This window comes from Oncorhynchus keta, chromosome 3, assembly GCF_023373465.1.
Source record: "Oncorhynchus keta strain PuntledgeMale-10-30-2019 chromosome 3, Oket_V2, whole genome shotgun sequence".
Taxonomy (NCBI): Eukaryota; Metazoa; Chordata; class Actinopteri; order Salmoniformes; family Salmonidae; genus Oncorhynchus; species Oncorhynchus keta.
Genome location: NC_068423.1, coordinates 15,465,363 through 15,490,649, shown reverse-complemented (window position 1 = coordinate 15,490,649; position 25,287 = coordinate 15,465,363). Strand labels below are relative to the sequence as shown.

Below are 25,287 nucleotides of genomic sequence, written 5' to 3'. Positions count from 1 at the left end.
CAGACAGACAGACGACAGAGAGAGAGAGAAAACGCATCTTGAATATAGTTTCCAGTGCCAAAAGTACCACAGTAATCGAGGACTATTGGAGGCCACACTATCACAGATGGCCACAGTGTTCCCTAGAGGAAGGTTGGAGTGACAACAGCAGCCCCAAACCGTCAGGACAACAAGGTAAGAGACACAGAGAGATGGGCGTCCCTGACAGGTGAGACCAGGCACACACAGTTGGCCCTGACCAACTGCTCCCTCTAGAAGTTTAGTTACAAAAAAAATAGAGATGGAGGAAAAAGGAGGAGGGATGTAGAGGGAGAGACAAGAGTGAGGAGGTCGCTCCTTTCCGGACACTAAAACACCCCCCCACAGAGCACCCTTCTCTGTGTCTTTCCTAAGGGGGCAAGAGCGCATCTTGACAAAAGAAATGATCACATTTGATATTTCTCACAAGAGAGTGAGACTGAGAAACAGAGAGGCAGACAGAGAGAGAGAGAGAGAGAAGAGCGCAGAGGGAACGCGAGTGGTTAGCGGCTAGCAGTAGCCTGCAGCGATGCCGTTAAACACCATTCATTCTCCATCTCTGAGCGGCTCCCTCGCTGTGTGGAGGAGGGGTGAGAAAGAGAGGGATGAGAAACGAAGGTCATTTCCCCCCACTGTACCGCACTTCATCGATAATAACATACTACTGAATATTTGTCTCCCTCTTGCACAGACACACACAGGCGGAGGCTAAATGCCATGCTCTGAAGCCTGGACCTGCTCCAAAGCCCTTGTTCATGACCACCTGCTCACGTTACAACCCTTAGTTTAGTTAACAGAGAAAACAGGGACGAGGAGGGACGGAACAAGAGAGGGATTGAGGAGAAGACAAGCAGATCCAGTTGCGAGCACCTGTCAAGAGAGCGCGGAGGCTTCTCCCTTCTGGACATGAACACATTCCCCATCATGCACCATTCTCTGTGTCGCATAGGCTTCATTCAGGTGCAATGTACTTGGACTCAGCCACACACACATAGGCAGCTTGACAAAAACACATTTAGACTTGGTCTTTCTTCATCTCATCCAACCTCATTACGTTTAGCATAGAGCGAGAGGAGAGGGACAGCGAGCGGCTAGCAGTAGCCTGCAGCAATGCTGTTTAACAACATTGATTCTCCATCTCAGTCTGAGCAGATCTGCACCCCCCCCGCTGTGTGGATGAGGGGTGAGAAAGGGAGGAGAGAAAGCTTTTATTTCCCCAATGGACAGCACTTCAGAAATCCCAGATCGATAACATACTATTGATGGGTTCTGAACTTGAAATATGAAATCTCCTTGTTCATGGTACTGAGGGACAGAGGAGAGTACGGAACGTTCACGTTATTGTTAGACATCAGGTATCCTCTGGAAAGGAAAAGGGCCACAGTCTGGTTTCAGTTGTTGGGTTGTAATTTGAACTACTTGCTACACCAGAAGATAATGGTTATCTGTAGGAGGAATGTATATGGTGGGGTCAATTAAGGTTGGATATGGATAGAGGCTTGGAATGTTACTGAGTAAGGGAAAGGGCAATCACATGGTTGTGGTCACTGATAAGGGTGGAGAGCTGTGGATTGGTGAGGAATGGGGGCAGAGGTCAGGTCAGGTCACATTAAGGAAGAAGGGACCGTTTATTACCCACGTCACTTAACTTTGAGAAAAGGAGGAGACTTCACCTAAAGTGGGGTATACATACTTGTACTGGCGGGAACATGCCTTTGCCTGTTCAGCTGTCTGACCCATTGGGTGAATAAACTTGGTTTGAGATTTTCCTTGTTGTCCGGTACTTAGTACCTAACACAACTGTGTATATTTCGCACTTGCGCACACCTTTTCAGACACACCCAACTGGAGTCCCTGCGATGAGATTCAGGAGAGACTGGGAGTTATATCCACCAATGTGTTCCAGACACCCAGTCTGCACTGCAGCTGCTGTCATCACACTGAACCTCATAGGGAATGAACTACACCCAGAAAGAGAGAAGCAGACCAGGCTTGTGTTAGTCCCGGCCTCCTTCCTCCAACCCTTATGTGTTTGCAGGTCTGGTGTGTTGAATATGGCAATGACTCCACCAAGCCTTAGAACTTCCTTCTGCCATATCGCTTATCCCATCATTGGGTTTCTTCAGATTTGGAAACACAGAAAGGGGAAAGCCTAGGGTAAGGAGCTAGGATTAAAGGTACCAGGGTAAGGAGCTAGGATTAAAGGTACCAGGGTAAGGAGCTAGGATTAAAGGTACCAGGGTAAGGAGCTAGGATTAAAGGTACCAGGGTAAGGAGCTAGGATTAAAGGTACCAGGGTAAGGTGCTAGGATTAAAGGTACCAGGGTAAGGTGCTAGGATTAAAGGTACCAGGGTAAGGAGCTAGGATTAAAGGGACCAGGGTAATGAGCTAGGATTAAAGGTACCAGGGTAAGGAGCTAGGATTAAAGGTACCAGGGTAAGGAGCTAGGATTAAAGGGACCAGGGTAAGGAGCTAGGATTAAAGGTACCAGGGTAAGGAGCTAGGATTAAAGGTACCAGGGTAAGGAGCTAGGATTAAAGGGACCAGGGTAAGGAGCTAGGATTAAAGGGACCAGGGTAAGGAGCTAGGATTAAAGGGACCAGGGTAAGGAGCTAGGATTAAAGGGACCAGGGTAAGGAGCTAGGATTAAAGGGACCAGGGTAAGGAGCTAGGATTAAAGGTACCAGGGTAAGGAGCTAGGATTAAAGGTACCAGGGTAAGGAGCTAGGATTAAAGGGACCAGGGTAAGGAGCTAGGATTAAAGGGACCAGGGTAAGGAGCTAGGATAAAGGGATCAGGCGCAAGACAACTCTTGCTATAGCCAGCCTCTGCAGCGCTGGAGGTGCCCTCACCGATGGTGCAGTTTGTTGTTATTTTCCGGCGCTTTGGATTGTGCCGCAGCAGTTCCAGCTCTCGCTTTGTGGGCTCCCACGTCGAATACTTCTCCCCTACACCTGACATACAAATGACAGGAAAGAAAACAAAAAATGAAATATGCTACCCTCTTTGTTTACTGTTGTGCTATCATCAGATAATAGCTTCTTATGCTTTCGACCGAAAAGGCCTTTTTGAAATCTGACATGTTGGCTGGATTCACAACGAGTGTAGCTTTAATTTAGTATCTTACATGTGTGATTTAATGAAAGTTTGATTTTTTTATTTGCCGAGCTGCATTTTCCCTGGCTTTTGGCCAAGTGGGACGCAAGTGTCCCCAATACCATAAGAAGTGAACCATAAGCCTGAGAGGAAGTGAATAAGAAAGATTGAAACATACATGGCCCAAGGCAGTGGAATCTCTATTAGTGAATACAGGTATTTTACATTTTACAGTGCGTGTACAACAAGAGGTGCATCAATGTACTACACTGTGGATCCCTAAAGATGTACCTACAGCTGAGGTGTCAGTGTGCTACTGTGCAAGCCAGAGGGCCCTACTGAGGGATTAAATAGGGGAAAGAACCTACCTTGCAACTTCCATGCTTTCCTTTGTTCCTCTTTGGCAATCTGTTCCATGTCTTTGTCGTATATGTAGTCTTGGCACACAAAGCAGTATATCCCGCCGTACAGTAGATCTATAGCTGGAAGATAAAAAGAAAGACAGAGAGAGGAAGAAATTAGATGGGAGGAGGAAGAAGGAATGAATAAGCTCAAGGCTATGTTGGCTAATTTGCAGCCCCCGGGTTCGCTGTTGAGAAAGGTGGGTATGCAGCTACACCACTCTTGAACACATTCTATACCTCTGCAAGGCTGGCTTATGTGCTGACATCTTTACTGAGACACAGCCAGCGGGACGGAGACACAGCCAGCGGGACGGAGACACAGCCAGCGGGACGGAGACACAGCCAGCGGGACGGAGACACAGCCAGCGGGACGGAGACACAGCCAGCGGGACGGAGACACAGCCAGCGGGACGGAGACACAGCCAGCGGGACGGAGACACAGCCAGCGGGACGGAGACACAGCCAGCGGGACGGAGACACAGCCAGCGGGACGGAGACACAGCCAGCGGGACGGAGACACAGCCAGCGGGACGGAGACACAGCCAGCGGGACGGAGACACAGCCAGCGGGACGGAGACACAGCCAGCGGGACGGAGACACAGCCAGCGGGACGGAGACACAGCCAGCGGGACGGAGACACAGCCAGCGGGACGGAGACACAGCCAGCGGGACGGAGACACAGCCCAAAAAAACAACAAAAAGTGAAAGCTACCGCTCTATCCCGTTACCTATCATATCCTCCTCACCTTTTAAGCAACCGCAGCGTCAATACCTGTTTGCAGTTCCCATGACAACCTGCCTCTTTCAATTGTCTGCTTGAGGCAGAAGTTATGAGCACCAGGTGTACATCACGGACGCGCGCCCGTGTGTGTGTTTAAATGGTTGGCCGCATGATTAAATAAACAGTATTAATGTGGATTAGATATGGTGTTGACTGGTGTGACTGACTGGTGTGACTGCATGTATTGAAAATGTCAGCCTGGGCCCTGCAGGTATAGGTGAATTAGTACCAAGCTGTAGTTGATAGCAAATACAAGAACATCAAGTCTGCCTGTAAACTTTGTTCTACAGATGCAATATGCCGTGGAAATTGCACCGTAGCCTATAATGCCGATATTGCGGTGAAAAGAGAACTTCCCTGCAGATTGTCACATCAACGACGGAGGCAACTCCCTAATCGAGCACAACAGGACAGAGAGAGTGAAACACTAGCCTGGGCCTCAGATTGAACGAGAGCCTCGCTGTCAATGGCACGACAAGAACAGGAGAGAGAGCGAACAGAGTTGTGTAACAAGGTGAGACCAGGCTTATTGCTGGAGAGAAGACCAAAACGAAAATAAACCAACGGACCTTCAGGTAACCATGGGAACGCAGAAAAGGGAGGGGGAGAAAGAGAGAAGACAAACATAACATGAGGTAAATAGAAGAACAGATCAAAATATCTGAAAGGAAGAACATTTAAGGAAAATGGAGTGAAAGGATCAAGAAAAGAAGGAATCATTTAAATTTAATTCTGTAGTGTTTACGAAGACGTTAATTACCCTGCACGCTAGTCTAGTGAGATCTGTCCTTTTCTTCTGCTGCTGCTCTAGCGTAAATCTATCTGCACGCTGGCACATTTTTATTCAGTAGCTAACCTAATTAACACACCAATTAATCTCCAGTGGCTGGGAGGGAGGGCACACACGGGCCTGGGCAAGGAGATAACACTGAACTGTCTGTGTTGCCAAGCACATAGGAAGCCTGCAATGCCGCAGCACTAACACTAGCCTATATCATCCCCCTAACAAGTATTACTACATCTAAACATGGCACAATAACTTTTGTCCATTATTCCCTATATTGGGAAGAGAAAAGCAATTGCCACACACACACTCAGTGGACAGTTAATTAGGAACACCACCTCGTTCACAAAAAAAAACTCTCCTACAGACAGTCACGTGGCCGTGGCTTGCTATATAAAGCAGGCAGACAGGCATTAAGTTACTGTCCCATTGACCGTTAGAATGGGCAAAATGAGTGACCTAAGTGACTGGGCGTGGTATGATAATCGGTGCCAGCCATGCCAGATTCAGTATCTCAGAAACAGCCGGCCGTCTGGGCTTTTCACACACGACAGTGTCTAGCATTTACCCAGAATGGTGCGACAAACACACATCCAGTCAGTGGCAGTCCTGTGGGCGAAAACAGTGGTCGAAGGAGAACGGCAAGAATCGTGCAAGTCAACAGGCGCAGGACAACAATGGTGTGCAGAACAGCATCTCAGAACACACAACTTGTCGATCCTTGTCCCAGATGGGATATTGCAGCAGACTACCACACTGGGTCCCACTCCTAGCAGGTACAAACAAGAAGCGACTCCAGTGGGCACGCAGTCAACACCGGACAATTGAGGAGTGGAAAAACATTGGCTGGTCCGACAAATGCCGGTTCCTGTTGCGTCTTGCTGATGGCAGAGTCAGGATTTGGCGTAGGCTGCATGAGTCCATTGACCCATCTTTCCTGGTGTGAACAGTACAGGCTGGTGGTGTACCGCTGTCCAATCTGCAGAAACTGCATGATGTCATCACGTCAGCATGGACCAACATCCCTTGTAGAATCCATGCACTGAGAATTCAGGCTGTTCTGGAGGCAGGGGGGGGTCCGAGCTGGCACTAGATTAGTGTACCACATAAACTGAGTGTATATCCTATCCTAGCTCCGAGCCGGAGGCCCATTACTTTGTGTTGCAGTGCAGTCGCACAGTATTGAAAAAAGGAAGAGGACAAGGCCAATTAGACCCTGGTCTGCAATGCACTGACCTAGCAGCAGAAAACAACTCATTGGTGCCTAGAGTCTAGGTGGGACCAAATACACAGGTGACATTCAATAGCTCCTGGGGAATAGTCCTGGGGTGTTGTATTGTGTTGTGATTAAGTTCCATAAGGATTTGGTGAATGCCGGCAACAGCAGTAACAAAGTGTGTTGACACGTTCAGCTTGACACGGGGTCTCTGGGTGATCATTTGGGGTTTTGCCATTAAAAGAAAGCAGTGATTTCTCTCATCTTCATGCTTTCCCTTGAGGAGAACAAAAGGCCACTGTGTTAAATTACCATCTCCCTGCTTCATGAAGCAGGCTGCGTGCTTTATTACCCTCCTCCACAACAGTAGAATTAGCTACTTGTGTGAATAGAGGCGGCAGAGGGGCAGCCAAGGCCTACCTCGTTAAGCAGAGGGGGTAATTAGTGGTCTTTGATGGTTTTTTTGGGGGGGAGATCTGGCAGTGGGCGGTGTGTTGTGGCGGTGCTAATGGTGCTGATCAGGTCCGATGTGTTGAATATGAATGTGTTAGGAGACTGAGGCAGTGGAGCAGAGCAGATGTTCTATGGCCTCTCCTCTCGGAGGGCAGGGCTGAGACGGTGGGACTCAGGCTGTGGTCCATAGGGGCGGAGCGACACAGCTCTTTGCTGTGACGTTCTCATAAGCAGGGTTGTCGGTTGTCGTGCTTGTGATCATCTTACCTAGATTGTGTCGTTTGCTTTTGGCGTGCTCGTGAATGTGTTTCTTGGTGAAGCAGCCGAAGAAGACGCAGGAGAGGCAGGAGTGGAGCCGGTTCAGGTGGGCGCCGCACATGTGACAGATACACGACTTGGCCTGCAGGGGGCGAGAGAGGGCCACAGGTTGAGGATCACTAACAGAGAAGCCAAAAGCATCGTTACCATCCTAAACTCACGAAGAAGCTGGTAAGTCAATTAGACTGGATTTAGACAGTTTAGTGACTATGGGCAGCCATCAACGGAATGAGGAGAAAATTGACATTGTTCTTTACGATCTTTTCAGCAAACAGGCTAGGTTGCACACCTGGCATCTCTGAGACGGAAAGGGATTGAGGGCTAACAACAAATGCCTTTTTCATAGAGAGAGAAAGCCAGCGTGCAATTTTCAGCTGACATGTTTAGTTTCACTGTCCTTGCCTAATCTCTGCACCTTTGGCAGGGTGGAGAAGATTGACAACAGGGTTGCCAGATCAGCAGCTCCCACACCTGCCAAATCTCTCTTTTCCCATACCAATGACATCGTCAGTCTGGAGATCACGAGTCCACTAGAGGAGTAACCATATGAGGAGTACCCATATGTGACACAGGAGTACCCATATGCGTTGTGGCTTCAATAAAAGTGCCCCCTGTCAGTCAGCCAGGGTTTATACACGTCATTGTCTTGAACCTGCTCTTGAAATAGACCTAGAAGGTCTAGGTCACGAAATGCAGGCCTAGATCAACCCCTCATATTTTGTATTTAAAATATATATTTTTAAATGTAAACATGGGACTTTAAAAAAGTAAGCCTATGCAACAACCTATGTAAAAGCCGTTCTGGAGCAGTGAGATTTGTGCAGTAGGCTATATGCCCAATACATTATCACTGTCTGTTGGCTATGCTTGAATTGCCCTACCAATGTTGTTCTTCTCAAACCATTTTGAAATTCTATTTTTAAAAACCTTAGGTATATAATCAGACTGGTAATAGATTTGTTGTATTACTTGTGAGGCCCAGCTTAAATGAGCATAAATTGAAATAATTAGTTTTCTTTATTTTACTGGAATGCTGGTGTCTGCATCTGACGGTCAGTCTCAGCGGAAGGAGAGCATCAGGGGTCCACCTCTCAAATTCAGACCGCACTTCAGCTCTCCCCCTCTGCTAATGCCCCGTACACGTTGTGACATATTTCATTACGCCGTACACCATGTTCACGGAGGCTTTCCCCGCTACTGAAGGGATAAATGTAGTCATTTACAGTAGGAGCAAATTAACCATAACGTGCAGAACAAGCAAGGCGGTGGACAAAGCCAAGCACAAGCTAGCGAGATCCTATTGGCGTGTTGTATCAAGTATTTGCATATTTTCTCAGTGAAGTGCACATACTCAATTCAACCTTGCAGTACTAAACAATGCAATTAAAAAAATAAAAAATAAACTTTGGCTCAGTGTTAAATCTATCAAATTTAGTGCACTCGTAAACAAATTCTACTGAACAAAATGTTTTTTTTATTTTTTTAAATGCAACAATTTCAAAAGACTTTACTGAGTTACAGCTCATAGAAGGAAATCAGTAAATTGAAATAAAGTAATTAGCCCCTAATCTATGGATTTCACAACTGAGAATAGAGATGTGTGTCTGTTGGTCACAGATAAACAAAAAAATGTTTTAAGCTAGGAAAGTAGTGTGGATCAGAAAACCAGTCAGTGTCTGGTAAGACCACTGCTTGCAGCGCAACACATCTCTTTCACATAGAGTTGATCAGGTTATTGATTGTGGCCTGTGGAATGTTGTCCCACTCCTCTTCAACGGCTGTGCAAAGTTGCTGGATATTGCTGGATAACACGGAGATGAGCTTCCTAGAGGCGGGTTGTGACAGTTTGTGCAGAAATTCTTCAGTTTGGCAAACCCACAGCTTCATCAGTTGTCCGGGTGGCTACATGTTGTTTACAGTAGTGAGGTTGGTTGGATGTACTGCCAAAATTCAATAAAATCAACGCTGGGGGCGGCTTATGGTAGAGAAATTAACATTAAATTCTCTGGCAATAGCTTTGGTGGACATTCCTGCAGTCAGCATGTCAATTGCACGCTCCCTCAACTTGAGACATTGTGGCATTGTGTGACAAAACTGCACATTTTAGAGTGGCCTTTTATTGTCCCCAGCACAAGATGCACCTGTCTCATTCTGTTTAATCGGCTTCTTGATATGCCACACCTGTTAGGTGGGTGGATATTCTTGGCAATGGAGACATGCTCACTAACAGGGATGTAAACAAATTTGGCACAAAATTTGAGAAGCTTTTTGCGCACATTGAACATTTCTGGGATCTTTTATTTTAGCTCATGAAAAATGAGACCAACACTACATTGCGTTTATTAACATTTATTTCAGTATCGTTTTGGGAACAGGAAAATGTATTGGGATAAGATGTTTCTTCGATGACAAAATGATCAGAAGCTCCATCTTCTCCCACTACTGGACTTCCTCCCACTACCATATTTGGGGGTGAGAAAATGTTCTACAAACAGATGCTTCAGCTCGATAGCCCGTATGATGCGTCTGGATTTCCCCCCCAGACTCGGAATGCCTTGGAGATCAATGAGTCGACCGGCTGTTTAGTAACCACTAACCTAGATCTTTGGATCCCTTTTCTTTATGCTGCCGTTAGGGTAACCTTACTGTCACGGTTTCTCTGCTGTACCATTTTGCACCCCATTTATGCAACGAGACCATGTCGCCGTGTTAAAGCTGTCCTGCCAGGGTGTCCCTAGCGGCACGCCACCTGAGTGAGCCGAGAGATCACAGGGACATCTTCACACCTTTATTGCCTCAGCCTCAAAAAAAAAATCATCACACAACGCAGTTGGTGAGCAGCAGTGAAAGCACAATCACAGTGCGTGTGTGAGAGAGAAAACAAGACTAGAGCAGGGTGGAAAGGAGCGAAGAGGAGTGATAGAGGGAAAGAAAGAGGGATGCCAAAGTCAATCCTGCCTAATCTAAGCAGAGCCTTGAGACTCAGCAGCTGATCTCCGCCAGACCAGAGAGGGAGACGAAGAGAGGGAGGGAGCAAAGTAGAGCGGGGGATGTAGAAAGAGAGGTCGGGAGCAAAGTAGAGCAGGGATGTAGAAAGAGAGGACGGGAGCAAAGTAGAGCAGGGATGTAGAAAGAGAGGACGGGAGCAAAGGGGAGCGGGGGATGTAGAAAGAGAGGGAGGGAGCAAAGTAGAGCAGGGATGTAGAAAGAGGACGGGAGCAAAGGGGAGCAGGGATGTAGAAAGAGGACGGGAGCAAAGTAGAGCAGGGATGTAGAAAGAGAGGTCGGGAGCAAAGTAGAGCAGGGATGTAGAAAGAGAGGACGGGAGCAAAGGGGAGCGGGGGATGTAGAAAGAGAGGGAGGGAGCAAAGTAGAGCAGGGATGTAGAAAGAGGACGGGAGCAAAGGGGAGCAGGGATGTAGAAAGAGGACGGGAGCAAAGTAGAGCAGGGATGTAGAAAGAGAGGTCGGGAGCAAAGTAGAGCAGGGATGTAGAAAGAGAGGACGGGAGCAAAGTAGAGCAGGGATGTAGAAAGAGAGGACGGGGAGCAAAGTAGAGCGGGGGATGTAGAAAGAGAGGACGGGAGCAAAGGGGAGCGGGGATGTAGAAAGAGAGTACGGGAGCAAAGGGGAGCAGGGGATGTAGAAAGAGAGTACGGGAGCAAAGGGGAGCAGGGGATGTAGAAAGAGAGGGAGGGAGCAAAGGGGAGCGGGGATCTAGAAAGAGAGGACGGGAGCAACGGGGAGCGGGAGATGTAGAAAGAGAGGGAGGGAGCAAAGGGGAGCGGGGGATGTGGAAAGAGAGGGCGGGAGCAACGGGGAGCGGGGGATGTAGAAAGAGGGCGGGAGCAAAGGGGAGTAAAAGCAGCAAGACGTGAGAGGTAGAACACAGGATGTGGAATCTGCAAAATGACTGGAAGAACAATGCATTCCTCCTCATTTTTTTGTTTGAGTAATATAATCCAGCCAAAGACCTAGGATCAGGTTATCTTCATAAAACAGAGGAAATACACACACCCCTAGTCTGACACACACACACACACAGTGTTCTGCACTGCAGTACAGCTGCTCTCAGCCTCCCTCTCCCTCAGTCTGTCCCAGACTCACAGCTTGTCCTCACACATCCTTTGAGATCTCTCCTCCACTGTTCACTCCCCCTCTTCTTTCTTCCTTTCCGTCTGTTCCTCTCATCGTGCTCTTCACTTCAGCCATCTGCATTCCCCATCCTCTGTCCCTCTCCCATTTTGTCCCTCTCCCATTTTCTCTTTTCTTGGTCTCCTGAGTGGTGCAGCGGTCTACGCCACTGCATCTCAGTGCTTGAGGCATCACTACAGACTCCCTGGTTCGAATCCAGGCTGTATCACAACCAGCCGTGATTGGGAGTCCATTAGGGCGGCGCACAATTGGCCCAGCATCGTCCGGGTCTGGCTGGTGTAGGCCGTCATTATGAATAAGAATTTGTTCTTAACCGACTTGCCTAGTTAAAAGGTTAAATAAAAAAGGTAAAATACATATTCACACACCCTTCAAGAGAGAAATGCTGGTTAAAATGGCATGAGGAAGTCTTTAAAGCCTCTACATTTTTAATGGTTGGATTTTGGTTACTTTGAAGCAAGTTAAGAAGACATTTCTCACTATTTGAAGTAAAATGTTCAGGTTTCAAACTATACAGCATCAAGGTCACATGATAAAGTGATGGCTGATAGTCAACTGTACAAAAGCTATAGCCTACGCACTCCAATGGCAGGCACGCTTTAATTACCAGTTGAGATAAAAATAACACTTTTTTTTTAAATAAATAAAATAATTTAAAATCGCCCTTTTTAAAGATCATAGCCATCAAAACAGTTAACAATTCTAAATGCAATCGTGTGTTCATTCTTGCACAATGACCGGGCTTATAAAAGCACGTTTCACTTCCAGTACCAGCTTTGAGGGCCTGCTCTCATGCAGTCTGAGGTGATGGGCAATTCCGCTCCTCAAAACAGGTTCTCTGTATGCTGTACGTGTGTGATAAATAAGATGCATGACGAATAACGAGTACACACGTTATACAAACTAGCTACATAAAGCTAAAATGAACCTAGCCCGATAAACATGACCAGTCAAACATATTTTAGGCAGTTAACATCTCAAACACAGACCCATAGAGATATAGAGGGCACACTTGCCAATACACAGGAAAGCTCTATGGGCTTTGCTATCACAAAAGTGATCAATGGCAGAGATCAGTGGTGCACCCTCTATACATTTTTATGGAGAGCAGCTGTCATGGCATTTCTCTGCTAGCTTGAAAACTGACCAAATCACAGAAACACTCACCCGGTAGAGATAGGATTGTGAAAGTAACGCACGCGTTGTTTGACAAAGCAACTGTATTATTACCCAATTTGAAAAAGTTAAGCGTACCATAATCAACATTTTCCAACTGGCCGTTCAGCGCAGTACAGTTTCCGCCGATTTTCAAAGTTACACACCGTACTGAACACAAAGCCAGAGTATGGTAGTGTTGTCAACACCCTTTTCTGTTGGTGTTAATATCCTATAAGGAGGTGTATCCATCGCAGCGGTGCCCCCTGAACAGATCATCTAATAAAGAGGGCTAAAGACAGAGCAGCTTCCTCTTACAAGACTGCTGCTGGCTCGCTATACACTGATACATCAAACACACGATACAAACCCATTCATGCTGAAGCTTTTTAGTTGAACACACACACACACACACACCTAGATCCTGAGGGTGACTGTGGAAGTGGAACTGGACAAGAGTGAGTGGCCTAAGAATGTTGATTGGTCTTCTTCCGGGATGACATCAGACTTTGGCTGGGCCGGAGTGAGAGAAGGGCTGCTCTGTGTTGGTGATGGAGCATGATGCAGTGAGATGGAAAGGGGGCTAGTCAGAGGAAGTGCGACAGTGCCAACTACACAAACATAACAGGCGAGCAGCAGGCCGATGGAGAGATCCTCAGTGTACTGACCAACAAAGACAGTTACTTACGGTCCTGCTCGGACCGAGAGACAGACAGACGGGGAAAACTGGGCTAGAACATCTTACACATAACTGACGGCTAGGGCCACCATACCCTGAATCCATTGTGACGAGTTGGGTATATGGAATGGAAGGCATACTGCTGCAGAGGGATAATGTGAAATATGGAGGGTGACTTGGAGAGAAGAGAAAGAGAGAGTGAGGGACCTAGAGAGAAAGAGGGGGAGGACGTGGCAGCAGAGGATGAATAGTGACAGTTCAAACGCATGCAGATGAGGCGAGCTTGCTGCTGTGAGCCAGCATGGCTGTGAAGTGCAAGGCATGATGGGATAGAAAGCAATAAGATGTGCCCGAGAGATGGGGGAAGAGAAAGCGAGAAAGAGAGAGAAGGATAAATGGAGTTGAGAACAGGGGATAGACCCTTGGATGACAAAGGCCATGCAGCATAGTTGGTTTGCGCTTGAACATTTGCTAACCCTCAGTTCCTTCTCTCAATAAACTTTACTGAGAAGAATCCATCTTCATCCGAAATCTAAAGTAAACAAAAATGGAATACCTATTCTTTGGCTATAGCTCAGAGGTAGTATACTGAACAAAAATGATGAACGTAACACGTAAAGTGTTGGTCCCATGTTTCATGAGCTGAAATGAAAGATTCCAGAAATGTTCCATTCATACAAAAACTTTCTCCCAAATGTTGTGCACAAATGTATTTACATCCCTGTCAGTGAGCATTTCTCCCCTGCCAAGATAATCCATCAACCTGCCAATATTTGTCTTTGGAGATTGCATGGCTGTGTGCTCGATTTTATACACCTGTCAGAAACAGGTGTGGCTGAAATAGCCGAATCCACTCATTTGAAGGGGTTTCCACATACCTTTGTATATACAGTGCACTTGGAAAGTAATGACTCCTTCACTTTTTGATACAGCCTTATTCTAAAATGGATTATTGACCCCCCCCCCAATCAATCTACACACAATACCCCATAATGAGAAAGCAAAAACAGGTTTGAGAAATTTATTTTAAAAAAAAAAAACAGAAATATCACATTAACATAAGTATTCAGATACGTTACTCAGTACTCAATATTTTAGGTACAGTGGGGCAAAAAAGGATTTAGTCAGCCACCAATTGTGCAAGTTCTCCCACTTAAAAAGATGAGAGGCCTGTAATTTTCATCATAGGTACACTTCAACTATGACAGACAAAATGAGAAAAAAAAAAATCCCATGGAGGACGGAGGGTCATTAAAACAGGACGTTCGACAATGGATTGAGTGAATTCCTTGACGGGCCATGGTCCTCTGAATCAAGCACTAAACCTAGCCTACACATTGAAGTGCACCAGGACTGACAGACAGCTTCTATCACCAGGCCATCAGACCGTTGAACAGACATCACTAGCCAGCTACCTGCCCAGTACTCTGCCCTGCACCTTGAGACTAATGCTCCATGTACAGTGCATTCAGAAAGTTCAGACCCCCTGACTTTTCCCACATTTTGTTATAGCCTTATTCTAAAATGGATTAAATAATTCCCCCCCATCCAGCTACACAAAATACCTCAATGACAGTGAAAACAGGTTCAGTACATTTTCATTTATAAAAAACAGAAATACCTTATTTACTTAAGTTCAGACCCTTTGCTATGAGACTTGAAATAGAGCTCAAGTACATCCGGTTTCCATTGATCATCCTTGAGATGTTTCTACAACTTGAAGTCCACCTGTTTACACTTTGTCATTATGGGGTAGTGTATGTAGATTGATGAGAAAAAAAACAAATATTTAATACATTTTAGAATAAGGCTGTAACATAACAAAATGTGGAAAAGGTACTCTGAATACAATATATATAGTCATTGAACACTGATCACTTCCGGTACTATTTATATTACTGTCTGGACATCAGTCACCAATATACCTACTACTGTACATATTTTATTTTCCAAATGATATCCTGTATACACACACATACATTTACATTCTGGAATCTGACATGCGTTTAAATGTTTTTATTATTTGTGTTGCATTTGCTAGACATTCTCCTACACTGTTGGAGCTAGTATTACAAGCATTTCACTGCACCTGTACGTGACAAATAAACTTAGATTTGAAGGTTTCTCTAGAGAAAGAGTTAGATGGGAGGGACACATGGTCGAATTACGGTTATGATTTTGACCATAGGTATTAGGCACTAGGCTTTCCTCAACAATCAGATCGCTCAAAAGACCCATGTGCCTGAAGATTTCATGCGAGCGAAATTGAAAGTTAATGGGGCATAGAGTGGCTGGTCAAAGGCGGTGATGAGGACAGCACCAAGGTGCGTTCAAAACAACTGCTTCAATGGAGCAGCCTTCATAGGCTTTAGGAGGTGGGCACTGGCAGTATCATAAGAGAATGACGAGGTTGAGGCATGGAACAGGTTTGAAAAGGTGATACAGGGAGGTAATACCTGCAGTTATTTTAATACATTCCTGTTTCAAAGGGTTTGGCTACGGTGTGCCTTAGTGAACACGACCTGGGTGCCATTGTCACCTCTGTGAGTCTGTTCTCTCTCAGGAAAGAAATGAGGCGTTTAAACAGACTGATGATACAATCAACTGCTCATTAGGATGTCCAGCCCAGATGGTCGATCCGTTTGTTTTCTCCTCATCCCTGCATCACTCACTCCGCTAACCCTAATTGAGGTATCCATGGAGCAGGGTGACTGCATGGTGGGGGGGGGGTATGAAAGGAGAGCTGAAGGAGAAAGAAAGAGGTAGAGAAAGAACTTGACAGAAAGAGGGGGGGTAAGAAAAAAAACAATAGATAATCAGTCTGTCGCTGCCATTCCACAACCTCAGATCGCCGCGTCAGCCCTGATTAAACACACCAAGCCTGGTCATTGACAGCTCTGAACACAGGTCTCCCCATAACACACCACCACCCAGTGGACAGGTGGGTTGAGATTACCATGCCACACATGGTTAAATATAGATTCCCGGCCTAACGCAAGATGGGGTGGCGTGGAGTCAAACAACTAGAAAGCAGGGATGCTAACTGATGGTTTAGCACATAAACACACAAAACAAAAAAAAATATATATATATATTTGTTAAACTACAAGAAAAATGGCCTATTATCAGAGTGAGGTTGTCACTATACCAACATTTTACTAACAATGTGATATCAGGCCAAATATCACATGGGTTGCCCTGCCCCAGATGCCTGTTTTCCATACATTCTGCATGTGTGCTGCACTAAAGTCTTTCCCTGGTATTCACACATGTCCTTAATACAACACAATGAATTTAACTTCACATTTTCTCTGTATAAGAGAAAAGGCTATTGCTGAAAATAGCTGATTTACTCATATCCGAAGGCTACCTGTGATTGGGCAGGAGGAATGTTGTAAGGAATATAAATGCATAAATCAGCTACATTTTCATTGGGGCAGGGGAAAAAAATATGAAACCATCTTTAGCCTACTCTTCAGACAACTTTAAACAGCCTACAATCTCTCGCTCTTTTTCTCCCTCACACACACAGCAGTCATTCTAGTTCGCACAGACACCAAAAGGTAGGCACCAAACAATTTAACACCAGAACGAGAGATTGATTTGACTCAGATTTATCTTTGAAATACACTAGGCATATGTATCCTACCTTTGAAGCATCTGAGTAGGTTCTCTATCCCGTTTTCTGTGCCATCCAAATGTGTGCATAGCCAAGGTCCCATGTGGTTAGCTTGCTAGCCAAGTAACATGACTTAACAGGATTGTTTGTTATCAAACCAACAATTTGCAGCCTACGAGATGTAAAAAAATAAATACATTTTTTAAAGACAAAATTTAAAAAACTGCCCCCGACATTGTTTTATGTAATTGTATAAACTTACGCCAATTCGCGGTACAAGGGAGAGAGGGTAAGGATGACTCACTGTGCCCTCTTTTTCATCTATGGCAGTGGCACTCAGAGGCAGCGTGACAGCAAAGTCAGACTGGCCTGCTTGTTCTTACAGGAGATACACATCCACTGGGCTCACGCTGCAAGCCGCTCCAACCCTATCCCTGTCTGCACACTCTAGCTCGCCATCACGGCTAAGTAACATATTAAAACTGATGGAGATGTGCAGAAAGAACAGATGGAGAAAAGCAGCCGAGTAGACTGCTCACAGCTGCCACATGGTACTGGTTGAAGCACTTATTCGGATATGACAACACTCTCTGAACTCAGACATTCTATTTGTAGGATGCATGTATTCTGTACTCAGTCATTACCTTCGATACGAGAAACAGACACCATTGTTGAGTGATCCGACAGGGAGAAGATCTGTTTGTGCCTCGAACAGTCAAGACTATTTTATTTTCATCCTGGGACAAGCCACCAAGCACATTCCATTAAATAGTATCACAGTATTTAATTGTTTTAATACATCTAGAGTTGACGTCCGTTCCCATGCCTATCCCCAACTCAAACAACCAGTGATGAGGACTCAAAAGGACAAAATTGTTCATGATGTTTTTAGATAGTGAGATGGTTACCATTTACCTTACAAAACACTGGCTACAGTGTGTGTGTTGCGGTGAGCAAGCTGAAGGCCCTGAGATGAAACAGTTACAATGTTGAAACTAGAGGTCGACCGATTAAATCGGAATGGCCAATTAATTAGGGCCGATTTCACGTTTTCATAACAATCGGAAATTGGTATTTTTGGTCCCCGATTTTTTATTTAATCTTTATTTAACTAGGCAAGTCAGTTAAGAACACATTGTTATTTTCAATGACGGCCTAGGAACAGTGGGTTAACTGCCTTGTTCAGGGGCAGAATGACAGATATTCACCTTGTCAGCCCGGGGGATCCAATCTTGCAACCTTACAGTTAACATGTCCAACGCAATAACGACCTGCCTCTCTTGTTGCACTCCACAAGGACTGCCTGTTACGCGAATGCAGTAAGCCAAGGTAAGTTAAAAAAACAATCAATCATAATCACTAGTTAACTACACATGGTTGATAATATTACATTCATTCAAACAGCACTTTCGTGCGTTTTCCAGCAGCTCTTCGTTGTGCGTCAATCATTGTGCTGTTTATGATTTCAAGCCTATCAACTCCCGAGATGAGGCTTGTGTAACCAAAGTCAAATGGCTAGCTAGTTAGCGCGCGCCAATTGTCGTTGTGCTGCTGGTTCGAGCCCAGGGAGGAGCAAGGAGAGGGGCGGAAGCTATACTGATACACTGGCAATACTAAAGTGCCTGTAAGAACATCCAATAGTCAAAAGTTAATGTAATACAAATGGTAGAGAGAAATAGTCCTATTATAACTACGTAATAACGTTTTTTTTTTACCATTATTTAACCAGGTAGGCTAGTTGAGAACAAGTTCTCATTTGCAACTGCGACCTGGCCAAGATAAAGCATAGCAGTTCGACACATACAACAACAGTTACACATGGAATGAACAAAACATAGTCAATAATACAGTATAAGGAAGAAAAAACTTACCTGGGAATATTGAAGACTCGTGTTGAAAAGAACCACCAGCTTTCATATGTTCTCATATTCTGAGCAAGGAACTGAAACGTTAGCTTTCTTACATAGCACATATTGCACTTTTACTTTCTTCTCCAACACTTTGTTTTTGCATTATTTAAACCAAAATTAACATGTTTCATTATTTACTTGAGGCTAAATTGATTTTATTGATGTATTATTTTAACTTAATATAAGTGTTCATTCAGTATTGTTGTAATAGTCATTATTACAAATACATACACACATATATATATATATATTCTTTTTTATTATTATCGGCCGATTAATCGTTTTTTTTTTTGGTCCTCCAATAATTGGTATCGGGGTTGAAAAATCATAATCGGTCGACCTCGTTGAAACCATTTGGAAGGAAGCTACACTGTACACATGACACCAATAAACCCTTGAACCCACAGAGACAGAGGCCTGGGGGGGAAACAGACAAGGATTCTAGCTTCATTACCTCAAATATTTTCCATTGTGCTCCTAAATGTGTGTGTGCAACTACATTTTTCAACTTTAGGCGTACACGTGCTCCTTATAAAAAAAAAAGTTCAGTGTAGAGCCCTGCACCCCTGCTGCATCTACATGGCTGCACTGAACAGACAATACTGTTACATGAGGGCTAAGGTATGCAAACTCCTGGGGTTAGTCCAACCACACACATGATATGTAGATTGGGTCTCAAGAATAGACATTGCTGGCTTCCTGCTTGTGTGAATCCTTCACTGCAGCCTCTCAGTATCACTTGATGAACTCGGGCAAAACGCTTAGTGGGTTTAAGACGCCCTAACCTTTGAAAATGTGTGTGAACGGAGGAGATGGTAGGCGATGCACTGCCTACCAACACAATGACACCAACAAGTGGAGGCTCTTGTCTCGCTAGAACGAGAGCAGCTATATGACGCATTGCGTGGACACAGACTGTACTGCACGAGAATTCTAATGCAGACTAGCCGAATATGCTTTGAGAGATGATCTCCAAAAACTGTCTGAAAATAAATTGGTAAAAAAAAATATTTGGTGATTCTCTCCTACTGTGTGTTAATACGCACACCCTGTAGCCAATGGATGCATCGGTTAAATTATCATGATATGGACACACATGTAATATATATACATGTTTTACAATCGCTAACTACGTTAGTTATATAATATCCCCAGATCCGACTGTACTTGACTCATAAGGAACATAAGATAATCGTATTTTGTCTGTCTGTACCGTTGCGCGGGGGCGTCCGGTGACGAGCGCAGATGGCACACGGAAAAGTAGAGCTAGCAAAGGAATTGTACACTTGGATGAAATAACCCAAGTACTGTGTTCATGTTATTCAAGAAGCATGCACATTGCTGAGATGTACTTATTTTCTGTGTAGCCTAGGAGATACTTTCCAGGCGGACAAGCAATGTATCTCGCTGGGGATGCAAGCACCGTAAACAGAGTAGGGACTGGTTACAGGCACACATGATTGTGTGATGCATGAGACGTAAGAGGTTAGATAGTATGTTAAAGGTCTCTCTCACACACACACATCAGTGTCAATATCCTGTCCAAAACTGCACCTGCCCAAGCCGAGAGAAACAGACATGCCTGAAAATGTGTACTGTGGTTAGTTAACGTTACCGAGCCAACGTTTGATACGTGTTATGGTGGTAACCCGTAGCAAATATCACTAATTAGACCTAACGTTTACGATAGCTAATTGACTAACCAGGGTCTGTCACACACTTGTATGAGCTGCCTCTTCCTGTGTGACTTGCTACTTAGACATAGTGATGTGCGACAGCTAGCCTGTGAGACGTCGAGGGCAGTTCGCTTGAGGAGCGGGTCTGCTGCAGCATGTTCTGAGCTAGTCAGCTAACGTTAGCGTTTAAACATTTTACCTTGCGTTTCCTGGTTTCGGCAGATCCACTCCACACAAAGCATTGGTAAATAACCCGTAGATTCTGTTTCCAGTTATCCACTTTGAAACCGTTCACATGGGGGCACCCGGCTGGACTCATGACAGAAACAACATTCGTTTTGCGTATTTTTAGCGATGAAACGTGCACCGTCCGTGTCCTACTACATATAACACAAGTCTAGTTACTGTAGTTAGCTAGCTACGTTAGATAGCTGGCTGGTTAGCTACCGATTGTTCAGATTCGGCTAGCTTGAGAGTTAGCTAGCCACGGCAAAACCAGAGGAAAATGCAGTCCACTTCAATGCAATCCTTAAGTAATCCTATTTCCGAATGTTAACATTTCTTCTGCAATTAAATCCAACATTTTGTCTTATTTCTCGTTGTCTCCACTTCGGTAAATTGTTAGTCCGTTGTTTTAATGGTCGGCAATGGAATTTCAACAGAACACCGCGAGCTTTGCGGCAAGCCCCACCTCATTCATACCTCTACTGACCAATGGAAAGGAGGTACCTGGTTTTGATTGAGAGGATTATATTACGATGCACGGGGCGGAACCGTGCACGACCTGCTCAAATCGAACAGTAATTTGCGCCGCTCTGTCAATGTTGTCTCGTTATATTTTCCATGAAATATGTCGAATTTTCAAACTCGTTTTAATTGGTAAGGCAGATAATGCGTTCCTATGAAAAGCAACCACTTAGGCAGGTGGAAACACCGAATCATACTCTGCTCCGCGTACTTAACCGAAGAGCAGAGTTTGAGCCTATTTCCTCACCGGCCAAAACGGGGCAACTGTCTCGTGACCGTGAGAAAGCCTAGTTCCAAAATTAATGCAAATCACTTTTCACCCGGTAAATGGGCGCCCGGTGCAGCTTAATCGACTCTCCTCCTTGGTGTGTCCCTATGATGTCCTGCCCCTATGCGGAAACTGATTGGCTCAATTCTTTATTACAAACCACATCCGCCCGTCAAGCGATTCCCACTGGCTACATAAAAGCACTGGTGGCAAATACATTAAATACATCACACTGACTGTACCAAATATTTTAACTATCCCTTTTATTTGTGACTAAAATATACAGTTACATCTTCCATATTTAAACGCATTCACGTCCAGAACACATGTTTGGTGTAAAGGCATGACATTGGGTTGTCAACATACTGTGCATTAGGAAAGTATTCAGACCCCTCGACTTTTTCCACATTTACTTCTAAAATCAATGACATAGTTTCTCACCAATCTACACACAATAACCCATAATGACAAAGCAAAAACATTTATATAACTATTCATACCTTTTACTCAGTACTTTGCTTTAGCAGCCATTACAGCCTCAAGTCTTTTAGGTATGACGCTACAAGCTTGGCACATCTGTATTTGGGGAGTTTCTCCCATTCTTCTCTGCAGATTGTCTCTAGTCCTGTCAGGTTGGATGGAGAGTGTCATTGTACAGCTTTCTTCATGTCTCTCCAGGGATGTTCAATCAGGTTCAAGTACGGGCTCTGGCTGGGACACAAGGACATTCAGAGACTTGTCCCAAAGCCACTCCTGGAGTTGTCTAGGCTGTTTGCTTAGGGCTGTTGTCCTGTTGGAAGGTGAGCCTTTGCCCCAGTCGGAGGTCCTGAGTGCTCTGGAGTAGGTTTTCATTAAGGATCTCAACTTTGCGCCGTTCATCTTTCCCTCGATCCTGACTGGTCTCCCAGTCGCTGGATAAAAATCACCACAAACAATGTTGCTACCACCATGCTTCACCGTAGGGATGGTGCCAGGTTTCCTCCAGATGTGACGCTTGGCATTCAAGCCAAAGAGTTAAATCTTGGTTTCATCAGACCAGAGAATCTTGTTTCTCATGGTCAGAGAGCCTTTAGGCAAACTCTAAAAGGGCTGTCATGTGCCTTTTACTGAGGAGTGGCTTCTGTCTGGCCTGATTGGTGGTGCTGCAGATATGGTTGTCCTTCTGGAAGGTTCTTCCAATGCCACAGAGGAACTCTGGAGCTCTGTCAGAGTTACCATCGATTTCTTGGTCAATTCCCTGACCAAGGCTCCCCATCTCCCCAATTGCTCAGAGCAGCCAGCTCTAGGAAGAGTCTTGGAAGAGTCTTGTTGGTTCCAAACTTCTTCCATTTAAGAATGATGGATGCCACTGTGTTCTTGGGGACCTTCAATGCGGCAGAAATCTTTTGGTACCCTTCCCCAGATCTGTGCCTCAACACAATCCTGGTTCGGAGCTCTACGGACAATTCCTTCGACCTAATGGCTTGGTTTTTGCTCTGACATTCACTGTCAAATGTGGGACTTTATATAGACAGCCTTTCCAAATCATAATCAATTGAATTTAGCACAGGTGGACTCCAATCAAGTTGTAGAAACATCAAGGATAATCAATGGAAACAGGATGCACCTGAGCTCAATTGAGTCTCATAGCAAAAGGTTTGCATACTTAAGTAAATAAGGTATGTTTTTTAATACAAATTAGCAAACATTTCTAAAAACCTGTTTTCGCTTTGTCATTATGGGATATTGTGTAGATTTGAGGACATTTTTTTATTCCGTTTTAAAATAAGGCTGTAACATAACTACAATGTGGAAAAAGGAAGGGGTCTGAATACATTCCGAAGGCACTGTAGTTAGTACAAGTGTCCAGACAGGCAAATTGGCCAAATGTTACAATTTTCATAATCTATCATACTTCCAATGTCAAAGTTGGATTTGAGAAAACGTTTTAAAAAATATATAAAAAACTTCAGCATATGTATATTGAAATATATTAGACTTAAATTGTTTAAAAGCAACCACTATTTTTATTTGACCCATTCTAAGCCAAATGCCAAATATGTTTCAAAAGGTAAAAATATATGAACAGTTATTGCATGTGATTTGTAGCGAATATTGACTGAAGTAACCTGTGCTGTCTGCGGTGGATGTTTTTGGTTGTATCAAAACACCAAGTCACCAGACCAACAGGACCTATCATGGCTGTTTATGTTAAATATTATGTAGAGTACTATGCATGACATCACCATGGAGAGGAAGAGATAGGAGGAGCAAGAACTCTAAAAAGATGTATGGAGAGAATGTAAGGGGTGAGAGACACCCCTCAGGAGGGAGCACAGTTTCAAACCTGAATAAGCCTTGGAGATGAACAGATCACACAGAGGAGAAAAAGGATAGATGAGATGATTCTCCTTCACTCCATTTCAGGATTAGTTCTATACGGTGTATCAGCAATGATGGTGCTGAAAGAATGGAAATATTGCTCATTCTACAGGTAATAGACTTGCTAGGCTAAGAGTCCTCATTTTCTCAATCCCCGCTCTTTATTTGGCCCCTATTGGAATGTATTAGGTTCCTCATATGACCCTTTTAAATGGGTTACATAAGGGAATTTAGGTTTAAGCACCATCTCTTCCTTTACTGACCTTAATGGGTATTGCCGTCAGACACCAGATGTTGCCATTCCTGGATTTCGTGAAGGGTCCGATGAGGTCTACCCCTAACATGTAAAGTGTTAAAGAGTAGATTACTTTATTCTTAGCCGTATCATACAGTATACAGATTTCATATGTGTAAGAATACTTACAACGTTCAATACTAAACACTACTAAAGTGATGGAATAATAATGACAAATGGCAACAATATACTCATAGAAAACAAACAATGAGATTAAGTATACACACAGAACTTCAAGTAGCATACTTGTCATTTTAGAAACACCAAAATAAAGAATAAAGCAATGTGTTAAAGTTGGTCCCCCTTTGCTGCTATAACAGCCTCCACAGGGCACCAATGTTGGTCGATTAGGCCTGGCTCGCAGTCTGTGTTCCAATTCATCCCAAAGGTGTTCTATGGGGTTGAGGTCAGGGCTCTGTGCAGGCCAGTCAAGTTCTTCCACATCAATCTCGACAAACCATTTCTGTATGGACCTCGTTTTGTGCACAGGGGCATTGTCATGGTGAAACAGGAAAGGGCCTTCACTAAATTGTTGCCACAAAGTTGGAAGTACAGAATTGTCTAGAATGTCATTGTATGCTGTAGCATTAAGATCTCTCTTCACTGGAACCATGAAAAACAGTCCCAGACCATTATTCCTCCTTCACCAACCTTAACAGTTGGCATTATGCATTCAGGCAGGTAGCATTCTCTTGGCATTCGCAAAACCCAGATTCATCCATCGGACTGCTAGATGGTGACGCGCATTTCATCACTCCAGAGAACGCATTTCCACTGCTCAAGAGTCCAATTGTGGCGCGCTTTACACCACTCCAGCCAACGCTTGGCATGGTGATCTTAAGCTTGTGTGCAGCTGCTCGGCCATGGAAACCCATTTCTTGAAGCTCCCAACGCACAGTTCTTGTCCTGACCTTGCTTCCAGAGGCCATTTGGAACTCTGTAGTGAGTGTTTGGCACCGAGGACAGGTGATTTTATACCTGCTTCAGCACGCTTTTTTGTGTAGATGGATAGGACACACACGTCCAGGCAATCTATATACCAAACATCATTAAGATCTGATCATTTGTACATGTATTCACATGACTTGATTAATGAAATGTAGTACAATACCAAAAACTCACATTGTATACATAGGCTTTGGCCGATACTTTTTTTTCTCTTCTTCAAATTATCCATCAGTAAGCTCAGAGAACAAGTGTACCAAAGGACATTTAAAAATGTCTTATGGACATGAATGGGTTAAGTTGAGGCTTTGCAATACAATAAATCCTACATCTCTTTGTTCACATATGACAAACAAAACACTGCACAAATAGCTGAGGCATAAGTAGCACAGAATGTCAGAAGACTA

General features: G+C 44.5%; 1 protein-coding gene and 1 long non-coding RNA gene across 17 annotated transcripts in view; one reads left to right on the top strand and one right to left on the bottom strand.

Annotated features, from left to right (window-relative positions):
• usp22 (ubiquitin specific peptidase 22) overlaps window positions 1-20,956 on the bottom strand; it is a 33,144-nt gene extending 12,188 nt beyond the window's left edge. Inside the window, exons 1-4 of one of the 4 annotated variants that reach the window (XM_035751142.2) lie at window positions 20,464-20,956; window positions 7,021-7,153; window positions 3,484-3,597; window positions 2,872-2,973 (exon numbers count right to left, since the gene is read on the bottom strand). In XM_035751142.2, the coding sequence (XP_035607035.1) occupies window positions 2,872-2,973; window positions 3,484-3,597; window positions 7,021-7,153; window positions 20,464-20,583 (469 nt within the window). In that variant the 5' untranslated portion in view covers window positions 20,584-20,956. Of the gene's footprint in view, window positions 1-2,871; window positions 2,974-3,483; window positions 3,598-3,756; window positions 4,360-7,020; window positions 7,154-20,463 lie in introns of those variants that run through there. The other 3 variants (XM_035751147.2, XM_035751153.2, XM_035751160.2) reach the window with 3 other exon arrangements.
• Window positions 1,881-2,790, top strand: LOC127914479 (uncharacterized). 13 transcript variants are annotated; one of them, XR_008088532.1, is made up of 5 exons: window positions 1,881-2,223; window positions 2,336-2,363; window positions 2,420-2,503; window positions 2,560-2,699; window positions 2,756-2,790. It is a non-coding gene; the product is annotated as an uncharacterized LOC127914479 (long non-coding RNA). The 13 variants fall into 13 exon arrangements; XR_008088531.1 differs by lacking the exon at window positions 1,881-2,223 and adding an exon at window positions 2,237-2,251; XR_008088530.1 differs by lacking the exon at window positions 1,881-2,223 and adding an exon at window positions 2,265-2,279.
• Window positions 20,957-25,287: the final 4,331 nt, after the last annotated feature.